Source organism: Microcaecilia unicolor, chromosome 11 (assembly GCF_901765095.1).
Source record: "Microcaecilia unicolor chromosome 11, aMicUni1.1, whole genome shotgun sequence".
NCBI lineage: Eukaryota > Metazoa > Chordata > Amphibia > Gymnophiona > Siphonopidae > Microcaecilia > Microcaecilia unicolor.
In genome coordinates this window covers 118,178,645-118,201,653 of record NC_044041.1, presented here as the reverse complement: position 1 = coordinate 118,201,653, position 23,009 = coordinate 118,178,645, and the positions used below count along the sequence as shown (strand labels likewise).

General features: G+C 46.0%; 1 protein-coding gene across 3 annotated transcripts in view; it reads right to left on the bottom strand.

The window, feature by feature from the left end:
• The window catches only part of CNIH2 (cornichon family AMPA receptor auxiliary protein 2), a 103,648-nt gene extending 82,625 nt beyond the window's left edge, over nt 1-21,023 (bottom strand). For all 3 annotated transcript variants that reach the window (XM_030218741.1, XM_030218742.1, XM_030218743.1), the window contains exons 1-3: nt 20,884-21,023; nt 15,375-15,443; nt 10,128-10,175 (exon numbers count right to left, since the gene is read on the bottom strand). In XM_030218741.1, coding sequence (XP_030074601.1) covers nt 10,128-10,175; nt 15,375-15,443; nt 20,884-20,964 — 198 coding nt within the window. In that variant the 5' untranslated portion in view covers nt 20,965-21,023. The remainder of the gene's footprint in view (nt 1-10,127; nt 10,176-15,374; nt 15,444-20,883) is intronic.
• Between the last annotated feature and the right edge of the window lie 1,986 nt (nt 21,024-23,009).

The following is a 23,009-nucleotide window of genomic DNA, read 5'->3' as shown; positions in this document are numbered from 1 at the left end:
TAATCAAAAGTGTTTTAAAAATATTAACCTTCGTTAACACAGCCACCACACTGCTTTATCCTAAATTAAAAATAAAATTATTTTCTGTACTTTTGTTGTCTGGCCATTTACTTTTTCTAATTGTGTTGGTCCCAATCTCTTGATCTGCATTTCTTTGTCTTCTCTTAACTCTCTTGCCAGGGTTTCCTGTCCATTTGTCATTTTTCTCTCCTTTTAATTTGTTTTCTTCAATTTATTTTTCTGCCTCACTCTCTGTCCAGATTTAATTCATTCTTACTATCCATTCTTTAATTTCCCTCTTTTTACTTCATCTACCTATGGCTTTTCATCTTTTCCTCACTTTTGTTCTCTCCATGCCCCTTCCTCTTATTCTCCAGTCTTTCACTAACTCTATCCTCTCCCCCTTTCCATCCAACATCTCCCCTCTTTCTCTCCCCATCCTTCCAGTGTCTCCCCCTCTCTCTCTGCATCCTTCCATCCAGCGTCTCCTCTTTACCTAACCTTCCATCCAGCACCTTCCCTCTTTCTCTCCTACCCTTCCATCCAGTGTCATCCCTCTTTCTCTCTCCATCCTTCCACCCACCCATTACCCTCTCCCAATCCTTCCATCCGTCTCCCTCTATCTCCCCTTCCTTCTAGACAGTTCTCTCTACCTTTTTCCTTTCAGCATGTCCTCTCTCTCTCCCCCCATCCTTCCAGTGTCTTTTCTCTTTCTCTCCCTACCCTTCCATCCAGCGTCTTCCCTCTTTCTGCCCCCTCCTTCCAGCATTTTCTCTCTTTCTCCCTCCTGTCATCCATCATTTCTCAGTCTGACCAGCTAGGGTCTCCCCCAGTTTCTCCCCAGCAGCTTCTCTCTCTCTCTCTCTCTCCCTCCTGCCCTTTTCCATGTCCCCTCTTTCTCTCCCCATCTTTCTATTCATCTCTCTCTCTCTCTCTCTCTCTCTGTACCCCTCTTCCATCCAGCATCTTCCCTCTTTCTGCCCCCTCCTTCTAGCATATTTCCTCTTTCTCACCCTCCTTTCATCCAGCATTTCTCCTCTCTCTGACCAGCCAGGGCCTCCCCCTTGTTCCCCTTCCTTCTCCCCAGCAGCCTGTCTCTCCCCTGCTCTTTTCCATGTCCTCTCTTTCTCTCCCCATCTCTCTCTGACTCTCCCCTGCTCTTTTCCAAGTCCCCTCTCTCCCCATCTCTCTCTGGCTCTCTCTCTTTCTCTCTGTACCCTCCAGCATCCTCATTCTTCTTTCTTTTTCTCCCCTTTGCTCTCTCTGGACACCTTCCTCTTGACACCCTTCCCCCTTCCCTTCCCTTCCCTTACCCTTTCCAGCCATGTTTCCTCTCTCCCTCTGGCCCTCTTTGGAGCAGCAGCAGCAGCGCCGACACAAGAACAAAAACAAGCACAGGGCCGCAGCAGCCTTCAGGCATGCACTGTCGGCTCTGCCGTCCTCTGCCCCCACTGACGTCAATTTCCCGTTCCGGGGGCAGAGGACCGGCAGAGCTGACAGCGCATGCCTGAAGGCTGCTGTTTTTGTTCTTATGCCGGCTTTGAAGAGAAGTGGCGGCAGCGGCTCAGCACGGCGCTTGTTTTGGTTCCTGCCGCTGCTCAACAGAGAAGCAGTGACAGCTGCAGCAGCGGAATTCAGCAGACTTTCCCGCTTTGGTGGGAGTGTGGGAGATGACCCGTCAAAGCGGGAGTCTTGGCAGGTATGCCCTCATATTAGTCAACTTTGGAGAAGGAATGAGGCTTGAGATGAACCAAGCCTCATTCCAGCTCCAAATTTGACCAATAGGGTGACAGCCGCTCCAAAAAAAACAAAAGCCTGCCAGAAAAGTCACATCCCACGACTGAAGAAAAATGTCAGTGGGTGAGTAAAAAAAACCCACCCAATTCCATGGGAATACTGCAGAATTAACAACCCTGGGGAGGAGGGGGCAAGAAAACAATCCACAAAGCTAGAGGACAAGGAAAGAAATCAATAGGATCAGTGCCCAAAAATAGGGCCTTGTGGTTGTCACTTAAAGGCATTGAAGGCAGCACTTGCCAGTACTGTGGTGATTGGAGGGAAAGAGTCACACGCAACTATCAGGACTTATCAAAGCAAAGATTGTAAGGACAATCAGGAAGTGGCAGCAGCATTGAAGACACATTAGAAGTGAACTACAATATAAAACAATTGCAAAACATGCATATACAACTGGGGGAGGGGCAGAACACATTAAGCCTCTACATCTAATTAGGTCATATTAATGAGAGGGTTTTAAAACACCAACAGAACCCCCGGCAAGCATTCCCCCCATTCTCTAAAAATTCCTGGCACTTGTTTGGCTGCTCACCTGCTGTTTCCTGCACCCCCACTTGGGTGTGGGGGGAGAAGACCTACAGTGGCCTAACGGAGGCTAGGAGGAAGAGATGCAATGCATGGCACCTACCAGTGGTGTAGCTACGTGGGGCCACGGGGGCCTGGGCCCCCCCTTAGATTTGGCCCTGGACCCCCCTACCGACGACCCACTCGGCCCCCCCTCCCGTTGTCGCCTACCTTTGCTGGCGGGGGACCCCAACCCCCGCCAGCCGAGGTCCTCTTCTTCCGGCACAAGGCTTCGTTCAGTTTCTAAGTCTGACGACTCACAGATGATCTGCAAGGCTTCGTTCTGTTTCTGTGAGTACAGGACGTGCAGGACGTCAGACTCAGAAACTGAACGAAGCCTTGCGTCGGAAGAAGACAACCTCGGCTGGCTGGGGTTGGGGGTCCCCCGCCAGCAAAGGTAGGAGACGGCAGCGGCAGCGGGGGAGGGTTGGTGGCGGGAGGGGGGGTCGAGAGGGTTGTCGGCGGGGGGGGGGGGGGTCACCTCGGGCTCTGGAGTCTCCCGCCGAAGTCTGTCTACGCCTCTGGCACCTACATCAGAGGTGCTAAGTCTCACTCATTAAGAGTGTGTTACACTTATTTGAAAGCTTTCTCACTCTCACACTCTTTGAACCCTATTTCTCACTCATCAGAGCTTCCATACCAGTGCACTGATTTTGATCACTGCTTTCATGAGAGGAAAGCATTAGAGAAGTAAACCAAGTGGTCCAACCAATAGGAAGAAATCTGAGAACTCCTTCCTGCCTACTACTTCCCCTTGCCCTGTACCTGTCCCTTTACTGCAAGTACATGTGCTCTGAAACCAATGTGCATATATTTAACTATTTGGTGGAAGACAATTTTCATTTCATAAAATTTACCCAAACTGCTTCCCACTTTGTATGTATTCTTTCAGAGGCTTAAAAAAAAAAAAAAAGAGCCAATATCATTTAGGGCCTCTTTTACAAAGCCACACTACCAATTCTCGGTGTGGCAAATGAGAGGAAGCTCATTCAATTCCTATGGGCTTCCGCTCATTTGCCGCGTGGGAATCGCTAGCGCGGCTTTGTAAAAGAAGCCCTTAATGCTGCCTTGATTTATTTACAAAGCAATATACACTTAAATCATTCTGGATTTATACCTTGGATGGAAAAAATAATCTCACTCCTTGGCATGATAAATCTGGGATGGTTTACCCTTGGCATCTCTGTCTACATGGACCAGCACTACAACTGCAAGTAATGACACTATCTGTCCACACAAGAGCCAGATTAAAGCATACTGACAGCCCCCCCCCCCCCCCCCCCCCCCCATGATCCTGTAGCTGGCAGCATGTTTGAAATCTTTCCACCTCCTATGCTGATAGGAGAAGAAAAGCTGAGCAGTATTGAGCCGCAGCCTTCCCCTTAGCTACCTTGGACATAACCATTTTAAACACTGTGCAACTCTCCCGCTCCTGCCAAAGAAGTGCAATTTAAAACCCATTGCCAGCTTCTGCCTGCCTGATATGCTGGGTCCCCACAGGTCTCCTACAATGATTCCACAGGATGGTGGACCTGGCCTGTATCAATTCTGGCGTCCTCTGCTGTCCCCGCCCCCGTGGGTTCTGTCTCAGTCTCCACCCCATCCCTGCAGGTTCTGTCTCCATCCCCGCCCCATCCCTACAGGCCCTGTCTCCATCCCCGCCCCGTCCCTGTAGGTTATTCGGTCAGTGCCCCGTCTCTATGGGCTCTGTCTTCATCTGCAGTAGTCTCGAACAATTATGATTTTATATTTAAATCTTTTTATTAAAGTACTAAGAAAAGAGGCCCGTTTCTGAGAGAAATGAAACGGGCGCTAGCAAGGGTTTCGTCGGAGTGTGTATGTTTGAGAGAGTGTGTGTGAGAGTGACTGTATGAGAGAGAGAGAGAGAGTGAATGTGCGAGTGTGTGTGTGTTTGACAAATTGAGAGTGGGTGCGAGTGTGTCTGTGTGAGAGAGAGTGTGTGTGTGAGAGTGTGTGCCAGGGGACCCCCGTCCCTCCCAGTTCCAGTGTCCCCCCTTCCTCCGTGATCCAGGGTCGTGGTTCCCCGCCCCCCCCCCCGAGTTTCAGGGTCGTCCCCCCCCGCTTTGTTTTTTCTAGTTTTTGTAAAGGTGGTGCATTTCCCCCCCTCCTCCCCTCTCCTCGAGTTCCACACCCCCCCTCACCCAAGTTCCAAACCCCTGTCCTCCACCCATAGGAGCCAACTTTTCAAAATTATTGGGGGTGCTAAGCCCAATGAAAATGACCCCTCCCTGGACACATACAAGGAATTTTCTCAATATTGGGGGTGCTCAAGCACCCACAGCACCCACAGAGTCGGCTCCAATGCCTCCACCGAGTTCCAGATCCCCCTCCCTCCCCCCCCCCCCCCCCGAGTTCCAGACCCCCCTGGCTCCTTCCCTCCGATTTCCAGACCCCCCTCCTTCTGATTTCCAGACCCCCCCTCCTTGCTCCAGACCCCTGGAACCCCTGGCACGATTTCCATCCGAGGTGCAGGGCCCCTACAGTGTGTGTGACAGAGAGAAGCTGGGGAAAGACAGGGAACAGGCATTTAACCTTGCGATCGTCTCCTCTCTCTGTTCCATTTCTCCGTTGTTCAGCGCACTGGGAAGGTAGTGGAAATCTGCACGTGGCAGTTTGGGGCCGGTTGGATGAGCTGTGAGCTTTCTTTTCGGTTTTTCCCCCCGGGATCTGATGTGGAGGTCATTCTGGGAAGGTGACGTCAGTCAGAGGGGGCTGCTCCTGGCATGGCGTTGCGTTCGTCTGCCTCCTCTCAGTCGTGTGAGCGATGCAATTGGATGAGTGTCAGTGCTCCGCCCTCGACGTCATACCGTTGTGACGCGAGGGCGGGGCACACACTCATGGGGGAACAGCGATCTATACAACTACGGAAGTTGGAGACGCGGTTTACGGCTTCATTAGAACGTTGGAGTTGGGAATTATGTCTGGATGGGGCGTGGCTGAGGGTGGGTCTATGAGTGAGGATGAGTGGTGCTGACAGCCTAGCCTAGGAACAGTACAGGGCTTCAGTGCTTCACTGGCACAGAGTAAGCTTCAGAACATAGGAGGTGGGAATTATTTATATAGATAAAAAGGAACAATATGCTGTGCAACTGCTGTGTATATATTACAAATAGAAAACAATAATAACAGCAAGCAGCTATAATAATCTTCTCCACCACAACCCTCTACCCTTCAACCCCAACACTAGCTAATTTCTACTACCCAAGGAATCCTACTTTACCCTCTTAAAATGTCCAGGGGTACAAAATACAACCCATTCTGTATACCCTAGAGGGGAGAAATATGTCCTATAAAGCACTGTTATGATTTTTTAATCTGTGGATGAATAAGAAGTCATCAACAATCTCAGGATTCAGTCTAGCTCTTCTGTCTTCCACAGTCCTTCCTGCAGTAGAAGATGTCTTGGTAGCAGGATGTACAGGATCCCCCATGCAAATTTTGCTAGTTGTGGCCAGCAAATCTTTTTGTTTTCCCAAAAAATCAAAATATCGTTGTCTTGAATATTCAAGGTGGAAGATATTGTGTCCCATACAGAATTCCAATATTCTTGAATTTATGGGCAAGAATAGATGACATGTTTAAGATTTCCAACATCTTTTTCACAGGTCCAGCATTTATTCGCACTGTTTTTTGGTTTTATTGTGTTCAATTTGGCGAGTTTAGCAGGAGTCCATAGGGCTCTGTGTGCTAAGTAGAACATAGATTGTGAAATGGACGCTGATTTGGTGGTATGAGTAATTTTAAACCAAAATTTTTCCCAAGTTTTTTCATCTAGTTGGGCATTTAGATCGCATTCCCATGATTGCATGGTATTAGTAGGTTCTTTGAATTTAGCTAACTGTAGTATTTTGTACCATTTAGATGCGACTTTTTTGGAAGCTTTATCATATAATATAGTTATATGTGGATCACTAATGTTACAATCATCAATAGACAAATATCAAGCACAATTACTGGATTTAATGTTACATCAAGCCCTTAGAACACTTTTCTTTTGTTGGAAAGATCTTGACAAAGTAACTTATTTATCATGGTGGAACTCTGTATTTTAGCTAAATATGAATATGCTGCGGCTGAAAAACATAACTCACTTGTTAAGTACAACAAAATATGGTCTCCTTTACTAAACTCACTACATAATAACCTTTGTCAGAATTGAAATTATGTATTACTCCTGTGACTTATGATTATGATCTGTTATCAAAATAATCCCGGACTTGCCCTAACTTGAACATGTATGCTGATGCTTGTTACTGTTAACTTGTTAAGCTGGCTAATTGCTTTATTTTAGCTATTTGTTATCATTTATAAAACACAATAAAAATATTGGAACTAAAAAAAAAAATATCGTTGTCTGCATCACTCAAATATAAATAACAGTTAAATTCATTAACAGGCTTCAAAGTAGAAAATGACATGGGGACAAAGTTTGTCCCCATCCCCGTGGGCTCTGTCCCCATCTCCACCCCGTCCCTGTGGGATCTGTCCCTGTCCTTGCCCCATCCCTATGAGATCCGTCCCCGCCCTGCACCCGTAAGCTCTGTCCCTGTCCCCATCCCAGCGGTTACTGTGGGTCCCCATCCCCATGTCATTCTCTATCTGCACCTTCTTTGTGCTGGTGACAAAACATTTTCTCTTGCAGAGAGGCAATATGATGAATTTTTACCGACTTGGCCCTCTGTATTTGCTTAAATCACTCAGTAACTGGCCCTAGAAACATAGACACATGACGGCAGATAAGAGCCAAATGGCCCATCCAGTCTGCCCATCCTCAGTAACCACTAAATCGTCCTTTTCCGAAGATATCCTACATGCCTGTCCCAGCTCTCTTAAATTCTGACACAGTCCTTATCTTCATGATCTCCACCGGGAGGCAATGCCATGCATCCACCACCCTTTCTGTGAAAGCGTATTTTCTTAGATTCCTCCTAAACCTATTTCCTCTTAACTTCCTCCTATGCCCTCTCATTCCAGAGTTTTCCTTCATTTGAAAAAGGCTCACCTCCTGTACATTGATACCACTAAGGTATTTAAACGTCTCTATCATTTCCCCTCTCTCCTTCCCCTCTTCCAGTGAGTACATGTTGAGGTTCATAAGCCTGTCCCTATATGTTTTATAACAGAGATCCACTGACCAGTTTTGTAGCCGCACTCTGGACTGACTCCATCCTGTTTATATCTTTCCGTAGGTGCCGGCTCCAGAATTGCACACAGTACTCTAAATGGGGCCTCACCAGAGACTTATACAAGGGCACTATCACCTCTTTTTTTCCTGCTGGTCATCCCTCTCCTTATGCAGCCAAGCATCCTTCCGGCTTTCACAGTTGCCTTTGCTACCTGTTTGGCTACCTTAAGATCGTCAGACACAACCACCCCCAAGTCCCACTCTTCTTTAGTACACAGAAGCACTTCACTCCCTATATTGTACCGTTCCATTGGATTTTTGCACCCACCTAAGTTATGTTCAAATTCCTCAGCTGGGTGGAAGGAAGCAGAAAAAAGGGAGGATCTGAAAGAGGGAGACTGGAGAGGAAGGATGGACAGGGAAGCAAGGCAAAGAAGAGGGGATGGAGGAGCAGGATGAAGACACAATAAGGCTTAGGGAATGGAAGAGGAGGAGAGAAGGACAAGCTGAAGAGAGGAGCGAGCTGAGATGATAGAGAGCGAAGAGAGAAGGGTATGGATATATTCTCAGGTCATTAAAATTGCTGGTCTCTAGGTGTGTCTAATGAGATGCAAGTGAGCAGCCAATTATGCAAATTTCCTCCTGCCAGAGCTGAGGGCTCACACCTGCACCGTTTCCTGCCCTTCTGCCTCCTTCTCTCCCATTCCTCTCCCCATCATGAGAGGCAGCAGAGGAGAGATCATTTTATGTATCAGTCTGGCAACCCACATACACATTGACACGCCAGGAAAGTTTCCAGAATCAGAGCTCAATGGAGATAAGTCAGAGCTCTAACCCACTGCTACAGATCCCTAGACAGAAGTTTATACATTAGCAGAATCTTTCACCTCCATCATATATGCAGAACACAGACAGACCCTCAACAAATACAAATTAGAGCTAGAAATACTCAGGCAAAAGCTAAACTGGAACCCCCAAGAAGCCAGACTGTCTGCAGTGCAGCACTGGAGAAACAGAAAAGCATTTCTCTTCCAGTATGCAAAACAGAAAGATATCGGCGATGCACATTTCCCAAAACAGAGAAATTCATTGGCTCCCGGCCAAAGAATAAGCAGGAAGAACTCTCTCTTGGTTTTCCACAGGATTAAACAAAGAGCAGCTACAGCCTCTGGGACAAACCATAGAACAACCAGAGACGATATGGAGGGCAAATAATGAGATTCCAACCAAACCAGTGAAAATGAGATCAAATGTATTCATTAATGCCCAACAGGGCTGTGTTTCAGTGCACAACTGCCTGCCTCTGGGTATCAATCAGGAAAATTGTCAAAACAAAAGATGATAAATGACTAGTCTAAAAATAGGAATTGCTCCTTTTATTGTTACAAATCACCATTCAGTCAGGGTAAATCCTCCTAGGTCCTTTGAATGATTTTCCTGATTGATACCCCTGAGGCAGGCAATTGTGTACCTGTTTTGAGTATTAATGAATACATTTCAAGTTATTTTCACTGGTTGTGGTTTGGCCTGGTCTTTAGTGGGAACCTGCGTCTCCTTTGTCTTTTGCTTTAGAGATAAGACAGATCAGCACCAGATCCCGGTTATTGTCCCTGCTTATTTCCCTATTTCTTCCTGTACCATTTCACTTGATGCTCCACAAATCCCATGAATTGCATCAATGTGGCTTACACCAATACAATCCATAATACAAAAACACAGTAACTAGTTCATAACTTCTAAATATTTCCTTTACTTTGAGGTAACACTGCAGGGCAGGCTGGTAAACCATCTGTTTGTCTCTTACCACCCAACCAACGGGATGAAGTCAAAGAGTCCTTTATTCAAAACACCAGTAACTGGACCCGAAACTGCCTGCTTCAGGGGTCATAATGCAACTTGCCCTGTTTTTTTTACCTTTGCTTGGCAGGTTGCATTGTGACCCCTGAGGCAGGTAGTTTTATCACCGAAACATGAACTGTGTCAGGTCCAGTTACTGGTGCTGTGAATAAAGGACTCTTTGACTTCCTCCTGTTGGCTGGTTGCAGGGCCACTGAGAGACCCAGCTGGGTCCAGGGTAGGACCGGACCACCGTGCCCCCCCCCCCCCCCTGGGCTGCCGCCACCACTGCGTCGGGCCCGCCCCCCCCCCCCCCACACACACTTGAACTGCCACCCCTGCCCTTACCTTCCTGTCTCTGACTGCTGCTGTCCTCTCCTACTCCTGAGTGCCTGGAGTCGGGACCCAGATGATTGCATTAACATGATATCACGTTAATGCAAACATCCGGGTCCTGGGTGACACACGGCAAGAGCAGGAGAAAAACAGACCCTGAAGCTGGCAGGCAGAAAAAAGCTTGCCGGTGCTGGGCTGGACTCCCCTCGGAGGACGGGCCCGTGGAATTCCCCCCCCCCCCCCCGCCCCACCCCCTCTCGGCGGCCCTGGCTGGTTGTGTTTTGTGGCATCCTCTACTCTTGCTTTGGACTACACGTAGTTTCTACCTGTTTTTGTTTTTGGCTTGTCTCTTACCACCCACCGTACAGAGTTTGTCAAAATGTGCAAATTATTGGGTCAGTAAAATGCCTTGGCACAGAAAGCACACATCTGTCCAAAGGAGACTAACCTTTCGCAGTAGGCAGCAGATCCGCTCCACATTTTTCAACCTCTCACGCTGGGGGAGATAAGGAAAGAAGGAATGAGACCTCTCCCAATCATTGGAAGAACACCCCCCTCCACCTACCCACCAACCACAGAACAGGTGCAACACAGGCAGCAACAATGAACATTCCTCCCTCCCTTGGGCAGTCTATGAGCTCTAAAATCCTTTGGTCAAACAGTAGGAACAAGATCTCATAAAAACTAAGCTACTTAAAATCTATGCAAAGACTAACTATTGGAATGCCCTGCCTGAAAGGCTTCGCTTAACACAAGACTATCTCTACTTCGGGAACAGGGGCATAGCCAGACAACAGATTTTGGGTGGGCCTAGGCAAGAAGTGGGTGGGCACCAAGTGTTCTCCCCCGTCCCAACCACCACCCAAAAAAATACCACAGCTGGTGGGGAAATGCTTCTTTCCACCTTGGCAGTCTGCAGCAGGCATGTACTGAAAACAGAGCATGCGCAGGTGCCAGTATCGTGGAGAGTAGTGTTTTCGTCACCATCAGGGGGAAGTCTTCAGCTGGCCGAGCTTGGGATCCCCACCAGCTACCGCTAAACGTGTGCTACTGTTGGGTGGGCCTGAGCCCTAAATGGGTGGGCCCCGGCCTACCTGTGGCTACGCCACTGTTCGGGAAGCAGGTGAAAGCTTGGCTCTTCAACCAAGCCTTTAATGGAAGAAGTAACTAACTTCTTAGTCTCACTCACACACACAAGGAGTGACACGGGCTGCACATATTGCAGCAGGACATGCTTATCCACTCCTACCCTAGCTGAGATAATATTTAACCATCTCTCTGACCTCATGTGCACCATTCTTTAAATTAGTCATCTTATTTTCTAACTTTTCTTACTCTCTTATCTATCTATGGGGCCTGTTACTAAGCCGTGTAAGTGTCTACGTGTGCCCAATGCGTGCCAAAATGGAGTTACCACATGGCTATCACGTGGCCCTTGTGGTAAATTCATTTTTGGTGCGCGTCAGTTACGCACACCCGAAAAATATTTGTTATTTTCTGGCGCGCATCAGCTACGTGCTCCAAGTGGCATTTGGCACGTGTAGGTCATTAGTTCCCGGTTACCGCGTGAGACTTTACCACTAGATCAATGGCTGGCGGTAAGGTCTCAGACCCAAAATGGACACACGGCAATTTTCATTTTGCCTCGCATCCATTTTTGTCAAAAATAAAAAAAGGCATTTTTTTGCAGGTGCGCTGAAAAATGATTCTGCGCACGCCCAAAACACACGTCTACACCACCAAAGGCCATTTTTCAGCGCACCTTAGTAAAAAGACCCCTATATGTTCCATCTTTGCTTATACCCTTCACTGTCAATTAAAATGTTCTATTACATATTGTGTCGACATTGTAAGTAGTATACTATGCCATACTTTGTATTGTTATTTAAATATTTTTACTGCTGTAATTGCCTATTGCTCATGTTTGATCTATTCTTACTGTACACCGCCTTGAGCGAATTCCTTCAAAAAGGCGGTAAATAAATCCTAATAAATAAATAAATATTGCCCACTTCTTAAATCTAGACCTCCTTTCCTATATGAGATTGTTAAATAGACAAGTTCCCCCACCCTGGCGGGCTTTTTCTTGGAATTTCTCCTTTTTCTCTTCTGTCACTTAATTAAGATCCATTTCTTGATTCCCTGGGTAGCACACATTTTGGATTTTTAGATCCTAGGCCTGGTTTTCTAATGTTCATGCCTAAACCCCTCATTCTTCAGGCAGGGCTATAACTGTAGGGCAAACAGTAAAAACCAGGACAGGATATTCACACCACTAGTAATTGTGTTATTCTAATGCTTATATGATATTGTCAGCTGTTGGTTGCTATAATCCAATTTGAAATTTAGAAAAGTGAACTATAAATACCTTATCATTTTAAACTGCATAGTTGCCTCAGAGATCACTTGTGGTATATTTATTGTGATAGTTGTCCATTAGACCATATATTTTTAGTGTCTTATCTATGATCTTGCTGGCCTTCTAGGTACAATTATTCTGGGGCCCATTTATTAAGCCACTTAGGTGCCTACGCACGCCCAATGCGCGTCAATTTGGAGTTACCGCCCTGCTACCGCGTGGCCTGTGCAGTAATTTCATTTCTGACATGCGTCTGCTACACTTGCCAGAAAATATATTTTATTTTCTGGCGCAAGGCGAAAATCGGGCAGTAACTCCAACTTGACACGCGTGAGTGATTACCGCATGGTTAACAAGAGAGACCTTACCGCTAAGTCAATTTTTATTTTGCCGCACGTCCATTTTCAACAAAAATTTTAAAAAGGCCTTTTTTGCGGGTGCGCTGAAAAATGGATCTGCACGTGCCCAAAACACGCGCCTACACTAGCGCAGCCCGTTTTTCAGCGCACCTTAGTAAAAAGACCCCTCTGTGAATTTAAACCTTCCAGCATTTAATAAGAGTCGGTATAAACTCTTTTATGATAGCTCTTTTAGTTGTTCTGCCGTTAAGTTAAGAAATTCGATGCCAACTCAACTTTGAGATATTGCAGATTATTTCCAGTTTAGAAATATCTTTTAATATTTACAAGAGATTATAAACAGCATAAACATTCAACTACAAATGGTGGTGGCATAATGGATAAGACTCGACATGGGCATATTTTGGTAAAAGTGCCTGTGTCAGGGTCCACCGTAGGAATCAGCACTCAAGAAAAAGATTTAGGTGTCATGTTAGACAATACAATGATATCTAATGCCCAGTGTTAGGCTCAGTGACGTAGCCAAGGGTGGGCTGGCTTCGCTTAACACAAGACTATCTCTACTTCGGGAACAGGGGCATAGCCAGACAACAGATTTTGGGTGGGCCTAGGCCCACCCACTTTAGGTTCAGGCCCACCAAGTAGCAGCACACCTATAATGTGGCTGCCAGGGACCCCAAGCCCCACCAGCCAAAAACTCCCAACAACTGTTTGCTACCGGTGAAAATCTGCTATTTAAAAGGTATACGGGGGAGAGGGGATGTTTGAAAGAGCATATGGCATGCAGGCAAGAGAGGGAGAAACCAAATCACTTGTAGGACAAGGCGGAGTTATGCCCACCCACCTTGGATTAAGGCCCACCCAAACTTGGTTCGGCTGCAGCCAAAAAAGCAAACAGGATGCTAGGAATTATTAGAAAAGGTATGAACAATAAGACCAAGAATATTATAATGCCTGTGTATCACTCCATGGTGCGATCTCACCTTGAGTATTGCATTTAATTCTGATCGCTGTATCTCAAAAAAAAAGATATAGCAGAATTAGAAAAGGTTCAAAAAAGAGCAACCAAAATGATAAAAGGGATGGAACTCCTCTCACATGAGAAAAGGCTAAAGAGGGGGTTAGGGCTCTTCAGTTTGGAAAAGAGACGGCTGAGGGGGAATATGATAGAGGTCTAAAAAATCCTGAGTGGTGTAGAATGGGTAAAAGTGAATCAATTTTTCACTCTTTCAAAAATTACAGAGTACACTCCATGAAATTACATGGAAATACTTTTAAAACAAATAGGAGGAAATAGTTAAGCTCAAAGAATAGTTAAGCTCTTGAACTCGTTGCCAGAAGATGTGGCAACAGCGGTTAGCGTATCTAAGTTTAATAAAAGTTTGGACAAGTTCCTAGAGGAAAGGTCCATAGTATTTTCTCATATGAGGAAAGGCTAAAGAGGTTAGGGCTCTTCAGCTTGAAAAAGAGATGGATGATTAAGGTCTACAAAATCCTGAGTGGTGTAGAACATGTAGAAGTGAATCGATTTTGTACTCTTTCAAAAAGTACAAAGACTAGGGGACACAATGAAAATACATGGAAACAAACAAGAGGAAACATTTTTTCACTCAATGAATAGTTAAGCTCTGGAACTCATTGCCAGAGGATGTAGTAACAGTGTTAGAGTATCTGGATTTAAAAAAAGTTTGGAAAAGTCCATAGTCTGCTATTGAGACAAGACATGGGGAAGCCACTGCTTGCCCTGGGACTGGTAGCATGAAATGTTGCTACTAACTGGGTTTCTGCCAAGTACTTGTGACTTGGATTGGCCACTGTTTTGGAAACAGGATACTGGGTTGGATGGACCATTGGTCTGACTGAGTATGGCTATTCATATGTTCTAATCCAATAATTATATCACACAGGTTCAGTAGAGAGCTTCTAAAGATGGTAATTCAGAAACATGGAGCAGATAACTTATATGCTGAAGGGCTCCATGTTGTTATTACTGTTTTGAATTACCATCTTTAGAAACTCATTACTGAACCTGTGTAGCAATCATTGGATTTTGTGACTCCTGACGCAGGCATCTTTGCCGAAACACAGTCTTTGTCGAGTCTTATCCATTATGCCACCACCATTTGTACTTGAGTTGTTATATTGTGTATCATCTCTGGTTGTAAATATTAAAATATATTTTATATATAAGGATCTTTTCTGTTTTCATCCAACTTGTTTCTCCCTCAGTGCTTTGCTTTTTTCTGGAGGACTTATGAGGATTGTTTCCTTCTTCTTGTGTTTTTTTTTTTTTTTTGGTCCTATGACAACCTCAATCCATTCTCTAAGTTAAGACAGAGGTTGGTAACCCTCAGTATCTATAACCCACCCGGTCAGATAACAGGTTTCTCACAAATATTAGCACCATGAGCAGCTTCAAATCTTGCAGGTCATCTGTGGTAGATTTGTGATGCTGGGCGGGGGGGGGGGGGGGGGGAGCGAGAAGGGGATCTCCTACAACACGACCAGGGCAGTTGCTGGACAAATGGTGCCCTGGACAAGGATTGCTTTAGACCTAACACCCCCCACCACCACCACCATTTTCTATTTCAGGGTGACCTGCTTGCAGACTGTCTGAAAAACACTTTCTCCCTGGCTGGACCCCAGGGACAATTCCCACACCCCTTGGGCACAACAACACCAGTATGAACAATGCTGTTTTTTTCTGGGCATCTGGCCCCAAAAGATCCGCATGCTGTAAGGATCTTAAGACAAGTTGAAAAATTACAACTTATAGGATAATATCCTTGACTCCTTGTTGGGGTTACAACCCCTTCCAACCTCAAAGTGAGAAATGTGGATCTGCTCTCAGAGAACCCCTCACCTAACTGCCAGCCCCCCCCCCCCCCCAACACCCAAAAATTTGCAGGCAGTACAAGAAAAGGCTTGATGGGAAAGAGCCTCAGACAGATATGGCATGTTCCTTCTTCTGACTTACCGCCCTCGCTGGGTTCCCTTGCTCGATGGGGTTTTTTAAGTCTGTCCGCAGCTCATCAAAAGCTATGATCTGTGGGTACAAGAGAAAGAAAAGATGTTAGATCCGAAGCACCTCCCAAAAGCCACAAGTTGAACCATTTGGGTCTGGGGCAATCCCTAAGGGCCACCAGACTCACGTCTGGTTTTGTCTCAGTGTATCTGTGGGCTTCTGCTTCCACTCTTAGAAATTCAAGCATGTGGTTGGGGGAAAGAGAAAGAACTGAATCAGCTAGAGTTGATCTGGCTAGGGGGGTGACCTTACCTCCCCACTATTTTCCTTCCAACAAAAAAAAGAAAAGAAAATGCAGGTGGGTGAACAATAGGTGAGATACTTTTCTTGTCACTCCATCCACCTCTTTTTACCTTCAAAACATCCTGAAAATAACACACAGTGACTACAAAAATCAAGGCTCAGGATGTGTTTGGGAATTTGTTTTTTTTTCTTTTTTAATAAACACATCCTGTGCTTTGATATCCAGTTCTGCCCTGCAGGACTGTGTGCGCACACAGTTTCACTTCAATCACAAAGTCACAAGTATGAAAAATATATAATTATACCAGACAAAAGATATTAGCAAAATCCTCTCAGAAGAAATTAATTACAAATATATAAAGGCTCTGTGCTGGTAAATGGGAAGACAGTAAGTACAGGGCAATGGTAAAAACTGTGAGCTTAGAGCACTACTATTGATCAGTGAGTAGAAGCCTGAAGACTCCCTTCTGGGGGTGAGGAGTGGAATGGAAGCCAAATGTGGGAGGGAGAGCGAGTTATATTTTATAGTTTATTCAGACTTACTAGATCGCTCTAGCTGCAGAGGCAGAGCAGAGTGGTTTACAAAACTACAATCTTATGAAAAAGGAGAGGAACGCCATAATTTGAAAGTAAAGATATGCATTCATACAAAAAGCAGGGACAGTGAAGTCAAAAAGATACTACAGGCTCATCTCATGCTGAGAAATCCGTCACCCTGGGTCCCCAAAAGCCTGCTTAAAAAGAAGAGCTTTCAGGTTTGCTTTGAAAGATTTCAAAGAGAGTTCACTGTGGAGTGAAAGCGGGAGAGAATTCCAGATATAAGGGGAAAGGCAAAAGAATGCACTGTGTCTTATAGATTCATAATAGGCAAATTTAGGGCTGAGAAGGGCAAGGCTATGATCATTAACGGAGTGAAGGACCCTTGTAGGGAAATATGGGATACTAAGACATGTGAGATAATCTGGAAGACCTACTCTAAGGGCCTTGAATGTTAAGAGTGAGATTTTGTAGGTAATAGGTTTTTCAACGGGCAACCAGTGGTAACGTTTTAGTAAAGGAGTGGTATGGTCTGAAGGAAGAAGAGGACCAGGCTTAAATGATACCAGCTTGTATCTCACCAAAGCCTTTGAAATTACAGTGCTCGGCATTATAGAAAAAAAAACTGAGGGGATTCTGTTCACTCTATCCCCACTGGGGGCCATGATAATACCAGAGGAGATGCAGGCTAAATGCAGAGTACTTGGAGGCTGAAATTATCGGAGGAGAGACTGGAAAATGGAGAAAGTGCAGGGACTGAATATAGCAGAATCTAATCTAATCTTGAATATCTATTGTCCACCTTCTCCCAAGAAGTTCAAAGTGGAGTGCATAAGAGACCAGTTATACACTGGAAAATTACAATGAGGATAAAATTATAAGATAAAAACTAGACTAAGTTAATATAAAACAATGAGTCATTTGCAGTATTTATCATAAGGCTCGAATGAGATGTTTGTAAAATTAAAGTGTCTTAATTTGTTTATGAAAGGACTGTCTAATGCATAAAGGGAGGTTATTCCAAAGAGACGCCGGCAAACTTCAGGGAGTACAGGTGCTAAGAATACCACAGATGATGTCAGAAAAATACAGGGAGCACAAGAACTGAAAATACCACAGTAGAAAGCAGCAGAATAGAGGGAGAACAAGGACTGAAAATACCATAGGAGACTCCAGTGAAATACAGGGAATACAATAGCTGAAGATAACACAGATTCCAGCGAAATACAAAGAGCAATAGGATTGAAAATACCACAGGAGACGCCAGAAAAATACAGGGAGCACAAGGACTGAAAATACCATAGGATCCTCCAGAAAAATACAGGGAATACAATAGCTGATGGTACCACAGACTCCAGCAAAATACATGGAGCACAAGACTGAAAATGCCACAGGAGATGCCAGCAAAATACACAAAGCACGAGGACTGAAAATACCACAGGAGATGAGCAAAATATAGAGAGAGCAGGGCTGAAAATACCAGAAGAGATGCTGGCAAAATGCAGCGCATAGGGGCTGAATAAACATCAGCAAAATGCTAAGAGCACAGGGGCTGGAAATACCAGATGGGACTCCAGCGGAATGTAGAGTGCACAGGAGGTAATGTGCTAGGGCTGAAAAGCGCTGGTCTGCCTCCTGAAAACCACAGATATTCAGCCTTTCAGTTCTGCACTGGGTTTTTGGGCCCAGATGTATCACTTTGTCTTATGCGGGCAAAGGTCAGTCTTTCTGCTTGCATGATAGCATGGTGTGTGTTGGTTTTCTCCTACATTGACAGCCTGTCTCTCCTGTCCTTTCCCACCTTCTGGGTAAAACCATGGGGCCCCCACTACCATCCCAAAGGAAAGTCTCCTAGGACTTTCTCTGAGCCATTTGATCGGCTGACAATTAGGACTCATGATTGATTCTCTTCTCCCACCTGCTTAATTAGAGTAATGAGCTTTAAAACAGATGCTTTAATCAGACTTCCTCATAGCAAAGCGGTAAATAAAATATTCCATCCTGAAAGCCTCTGTGCTCTTTTAGAGTGGGAAAAACCAGGCTCCCATACCTAGTTTCTTCTTTGAAGACTGGTTGAATTGAACCAGAACACAGAATGATACCAGGATGGTCCAGGGATTTACCCCCATCCTGCCTCCATCACTCAGACATGTAGCCAGATTCTAACGCCATTACATAGGAATGTAACAGTCCTACCACCACAAAACAGGAATTTATCCCAATCCTATCACGTACGATTTTATCCCCATTTTCCCATGATTACATGGGTTTTTTTCCCCTATCAGAGCAGGGGATTAGAACTGGGGCAGAGGGAGGTTGTGACTGACCTTAGAGTCACACACAGAGAATTAGCGTTGGAAATTAAAGTTGGAGAGGTAAAGTGATTTGATCTGAGGATTTCACACAGATAGAGTGGAGGGTTTCAGCTGAGATTTGGGGGAGGGGGGCAGGTAAATCACAAAACTCTACCTTCTTTTGGTTTCAAACCTGATCCTTTTCAATTACAATCATTTTTTATCTCTAGGGAAAAATATAATCCCTGGAAAAAATTAATGCGCTTGTCTGGTCTCTAAGATCAAGGCGTGGGGACGGGGGGGGGGGGGGGGAGGTGATGACTCTGCCTTAGGAGGCCCTCAGAATCGGCCCTCCTCTCATCTCCCTTCTCCCAAGTGGTGATACACATAATCACAGAGTCCGCCCCCTCCCCTAAAAGGTTCTCTAACCCCCAATCCCTTCCTCAGCCTTGAATTGTCTGTCTCTCTCCACCCCGAACACTCACTCAGTTCATTCCTGTTGCCTAGTGATAAGCAGGCACAATACATAATTATATTGTTGCATTTCTTTTCTACTTTTCTCTATCATAAAGCTTTTCCTGACAAGGCCTCTAACCCTCCTCTCCCCAGTAAGACCTCTCTCCTTTCCATCTGGCTCTCATCATGGACCCATCCTACAAGGTCTCTTGCCACACGCAGATACCATCTTACAAAAGATATGAACATACACTAGGTCCCAGACACACACACTGTATTCAGAGAAGGAATCCGTACACACACCTGAACAAGCCCATCTTAGGAAAATTTTCACAGGCATCAGAAGCTACAAAGAACACCCAAATACACATTACGTCACATGCACAGACACATACACACTATCCACCGGTATCACAGACAATGGATGTCCTTTGCCTATCGAACACACACATAACGACCCGTTCTGACAGACACACGCATATCCCATGGCGCACACATCTGTCAGGATCCCTGAGAAAGTTGCATGTCACACCAGGAGTATACTATTCACCCCCTTCCCCTTCCAAAAGAAAAGTAAATACTGTGTAAGGTCCTTTCCACCAATTACATAGGGCATTGGGGTGGAAAGACAGGGGTGAAAAGCCCTTAAGAGTCCTGGTAGAGATATGGTGTGGCCCATCTCCTTGTGGTGCGACAGCAAACCCCACTGTGTGGATTTGGACTAAAGGAACAGACTGACAGGCAAATGGACAAAGAGAGGGAAGAGACAGGCAGCCTGACACCGAGAGACAGAAAGAGGAGAGATGAACAAGAGAGAACAAAAGACATATATGCACAGGATATCACCCTCCCCCATCCCTCTCTCCCTGGGATCCGCTGGTACCCGAAGGCTCCCTCTTTGTAAACAGATGCAGTTGCCATGGAAACTAGCACTACAGCTAGTCAGCGACAGAGTCCTCCTGAGATTATCATTTTTTTTTGGGGGGGGGGGGATGCCCCCTTGCCGTCCTCATTCAGCTACAAAAATAAGTCTGGCCTTCAGTAAACAGAAAAGGAAATCAGCCATGGGGGAGGAGGGGAGACTAACTGAGCAACCTGCAAATCAGCCTGAGATACACACAGAACACATCCATTCCCCAACAGACTTCAATGCTTATTTCTATCTGCCTGTTACAAAAAGTCCTCTGCTGTTCTGTCCCTTCCACCAGCTGGGTTACCCTACAATCTATCAAGCTGCTTTCCTCCCTTCCATGCTTTTGGTGTTGAAATCTAGACATGACTTGAAATAGGGTAGGAATGAGCACCTTTCTCTTCTTCCCGTCCTCCTCTCCTTTCTCAGTCCCCAGATGAACGACCCCCCTCTATATCAAGCTTAGCTTTGCAACTTTTTCTGAATATGTCTAGCTATTGTTTTGTGGGTGAGATGAAAGCGGGAAGGGAAGGGAAAAAAAGAAGAGGATTAAGAGAAGTAGAAGATAGGGGAGAGGCAGGAGCAGACAGAAGGGGGAAGAAAAAGAAGGAGGAGGAGGGAGATGGGCTGCACAAGGGAGAGGAAGGGGAAAGAGAAAGGGCCAGACTGAGGGAAAGAGCAGGGATGCTGGTGGATAGGTAGGAGTTCAGAGAGCTGGAAAGAGTGGGGTGGGAAGGAGAAGGGGCAGGGAGAAGAGAGAGAGCAAGGGCTGCAGGAGGAAAAGTATATAGGAGCAGAGAGGTGGAGTAGGGGAGAGAGAAGGTGTGAGTGGAAGGATAGAGAGAGCAGAGGGTGAAGGGGGGAGAGGATGGGAGAAAAGGGGTGGGGTGGGGGAGAGAGAAGAGAAATTAATAGGCGCGGGCAGTGAGTGCAGAAGCAGAAAGGCAGGGTAGGGAAGAGAGGCGAGAATAGGACAGAAAGAGCACAGAGGGCTTGGGCAGAGTGCCAGGAGTGTACTCACATGCCAGATGATAAAGAAGATAAGGGACGCACAGAGGACCAGCGTGAGCATGTAGCAGAAGGCAGCGAAGGTGAAAGCCATGGCGAGTCCAGGGGGATGGAGAGGAGGAACGGGGAAGGCCACCCTCTGGAATCCCAGCGATTCACACAGGCCAGTGTCAAAAAAAAAAAAAAAAAATAGCCTCCCCAAAGCCTTGAGCACCCCTTCCCCAGTGCAAAATATCCAGACCCTGCCTTCACTCTAGGCACTGCGATCAGCCCCCACCCTACCCCCTCCTCACTTCAGAGGTTCACCCCTTCCCCCCACCCCCCACCAGCACCACACCTCTGTTTATGCTCCTCTCATAAGTTCTACTGTGGCTCACTGTGGAGCCCTTCCCCCCATACCCGCTGTTGTAGCTGGCGTTGTAGAGTTAGGGGTGGATGGTGAGGGAGGGGGGAAGGCGAGTCCTGCTTTGCTTTGCAGGAAAAAAAACCCCAAAAAACTCAAATCCAACCCAAAACAGAATTAAAAAAAAAATTATATTATTTTGGCTTGGGGGGAGCAGAAAGGTGTCCCCCCCCTTACACCCCCTGGCCGTAACCTCAACCTCCCTAGCCTTCTACATCTGCTGCGTGCTTTAGTTTATTTCTCTCTCTCTTTGGAAGGGGAAGGGGCTGCAGGGGGAGACGTTGGTCAGGATGCTCTCTCCCTCTCTGTTGCTTCGGGGCTCGGGGTCGCTTTCCGTCTCCTTCTCCCCCTTTCCTCCTCCTCGTCTGCTCACAGTATAGCTGACTGCTTTATCCTCCACTCCTGTCTCTCAAAAGCTCCAAGCCCCGGGAAGGAGGAGCCGCCAAAAATAATGAAGGGAATACTGTAAGCAGAGGGAGGGAACCAGAAAGAGAAGTGGAAGGAGGGTGAGAGAGGGAAGATGGAGAAAGGGAGAGATGAAAGGAAGGAGAGAAGACAGGAAGCAGCACTAACTCCCAGAGCTGACAACACCAGCCCTACCCGTGAACAGACAGCAGAGCAAATTATTACTCTGGCCCTGGAACACCAATACACCTCCTGCTGGGAAAACAGAATGAGTTGGACTGCTTCAGAGCTGGACACAGCAACAGAATTCGTTGTGGCAGGCAAGCAACACTAACAGACCCTCATCAAGAATGAAGGACCGCACGTTAGAGAGAGAATATAGGACACAAACTGAGCTGGAAACCCCAGGAAACCAGACTCTGCCTGCAGTGCAATGCCAGAGAAACAGAGATGCATTTCCTCCTGTACTGAGCAAAATACAAGGATCAAAAAGACATGCACATTTGTCAAAGCTCAGAGAGAAGATCAAAGAGTTCTAGCAAAAGAACAGCAGGGGAAAAAAAACCTGTCTAATCCTTGGGGAAGCAGAACCACACACAAAAAGAACCCATATTATATGCTGCCATTCACAGGGATGGTTCAATCATTAGACAGGCTACCTTGTTGCCCAGGGTGGCAGCTTCAGGGGTGTCAAAACCCAGTAGTGGTCAGAGCAAAATAATTCAAGGGGGGGGGGGGGAGGTTGTAATTTTCAGGTAGCCCTGGGGAAAGGAAAATACCTACTGTCCCCTTGAGCTACTATTGAAAATGATGTCAGCTAAAGCCAAATAAATACATGCATAAATAATATAGCCAGCTACCTGGTTAAATGGTTTTTGGAAATTGTATTGATTATGTACCTATGAACAACACAACGTTTCATATTTAAAAAATGTACAAGTGATGCAGGCACAATTGAAGCTTTTAACTTGGATATTTATCCAAGGAGGTGCTAACTATCCATATAGGTGCTAACTTTGAAAAGCTGTGTGTAACTTTAACCGGCCAGCTTTACATTTAAGGGTATATACCTTCTATTTACCCATCGGCACTTAGATATATGAATGATCCATTCAGCAGATGAATTTCGCTGCTGAACATACAGGGGTCAATATTCATCTGGTGGCACTCAGTGATTTGCTGACCATTGCTGGCGTTATGCTTGGAAACTCAATGCCAGGACATGTCTGGGCTTTTTGCATTGAGAGCTTCTGGAGCCAGTGCGCTATTCAGCACTTAACTGGCAATGGGTTACCACATAAAGATAGGACTGACTTATGCGGTTCCTATCT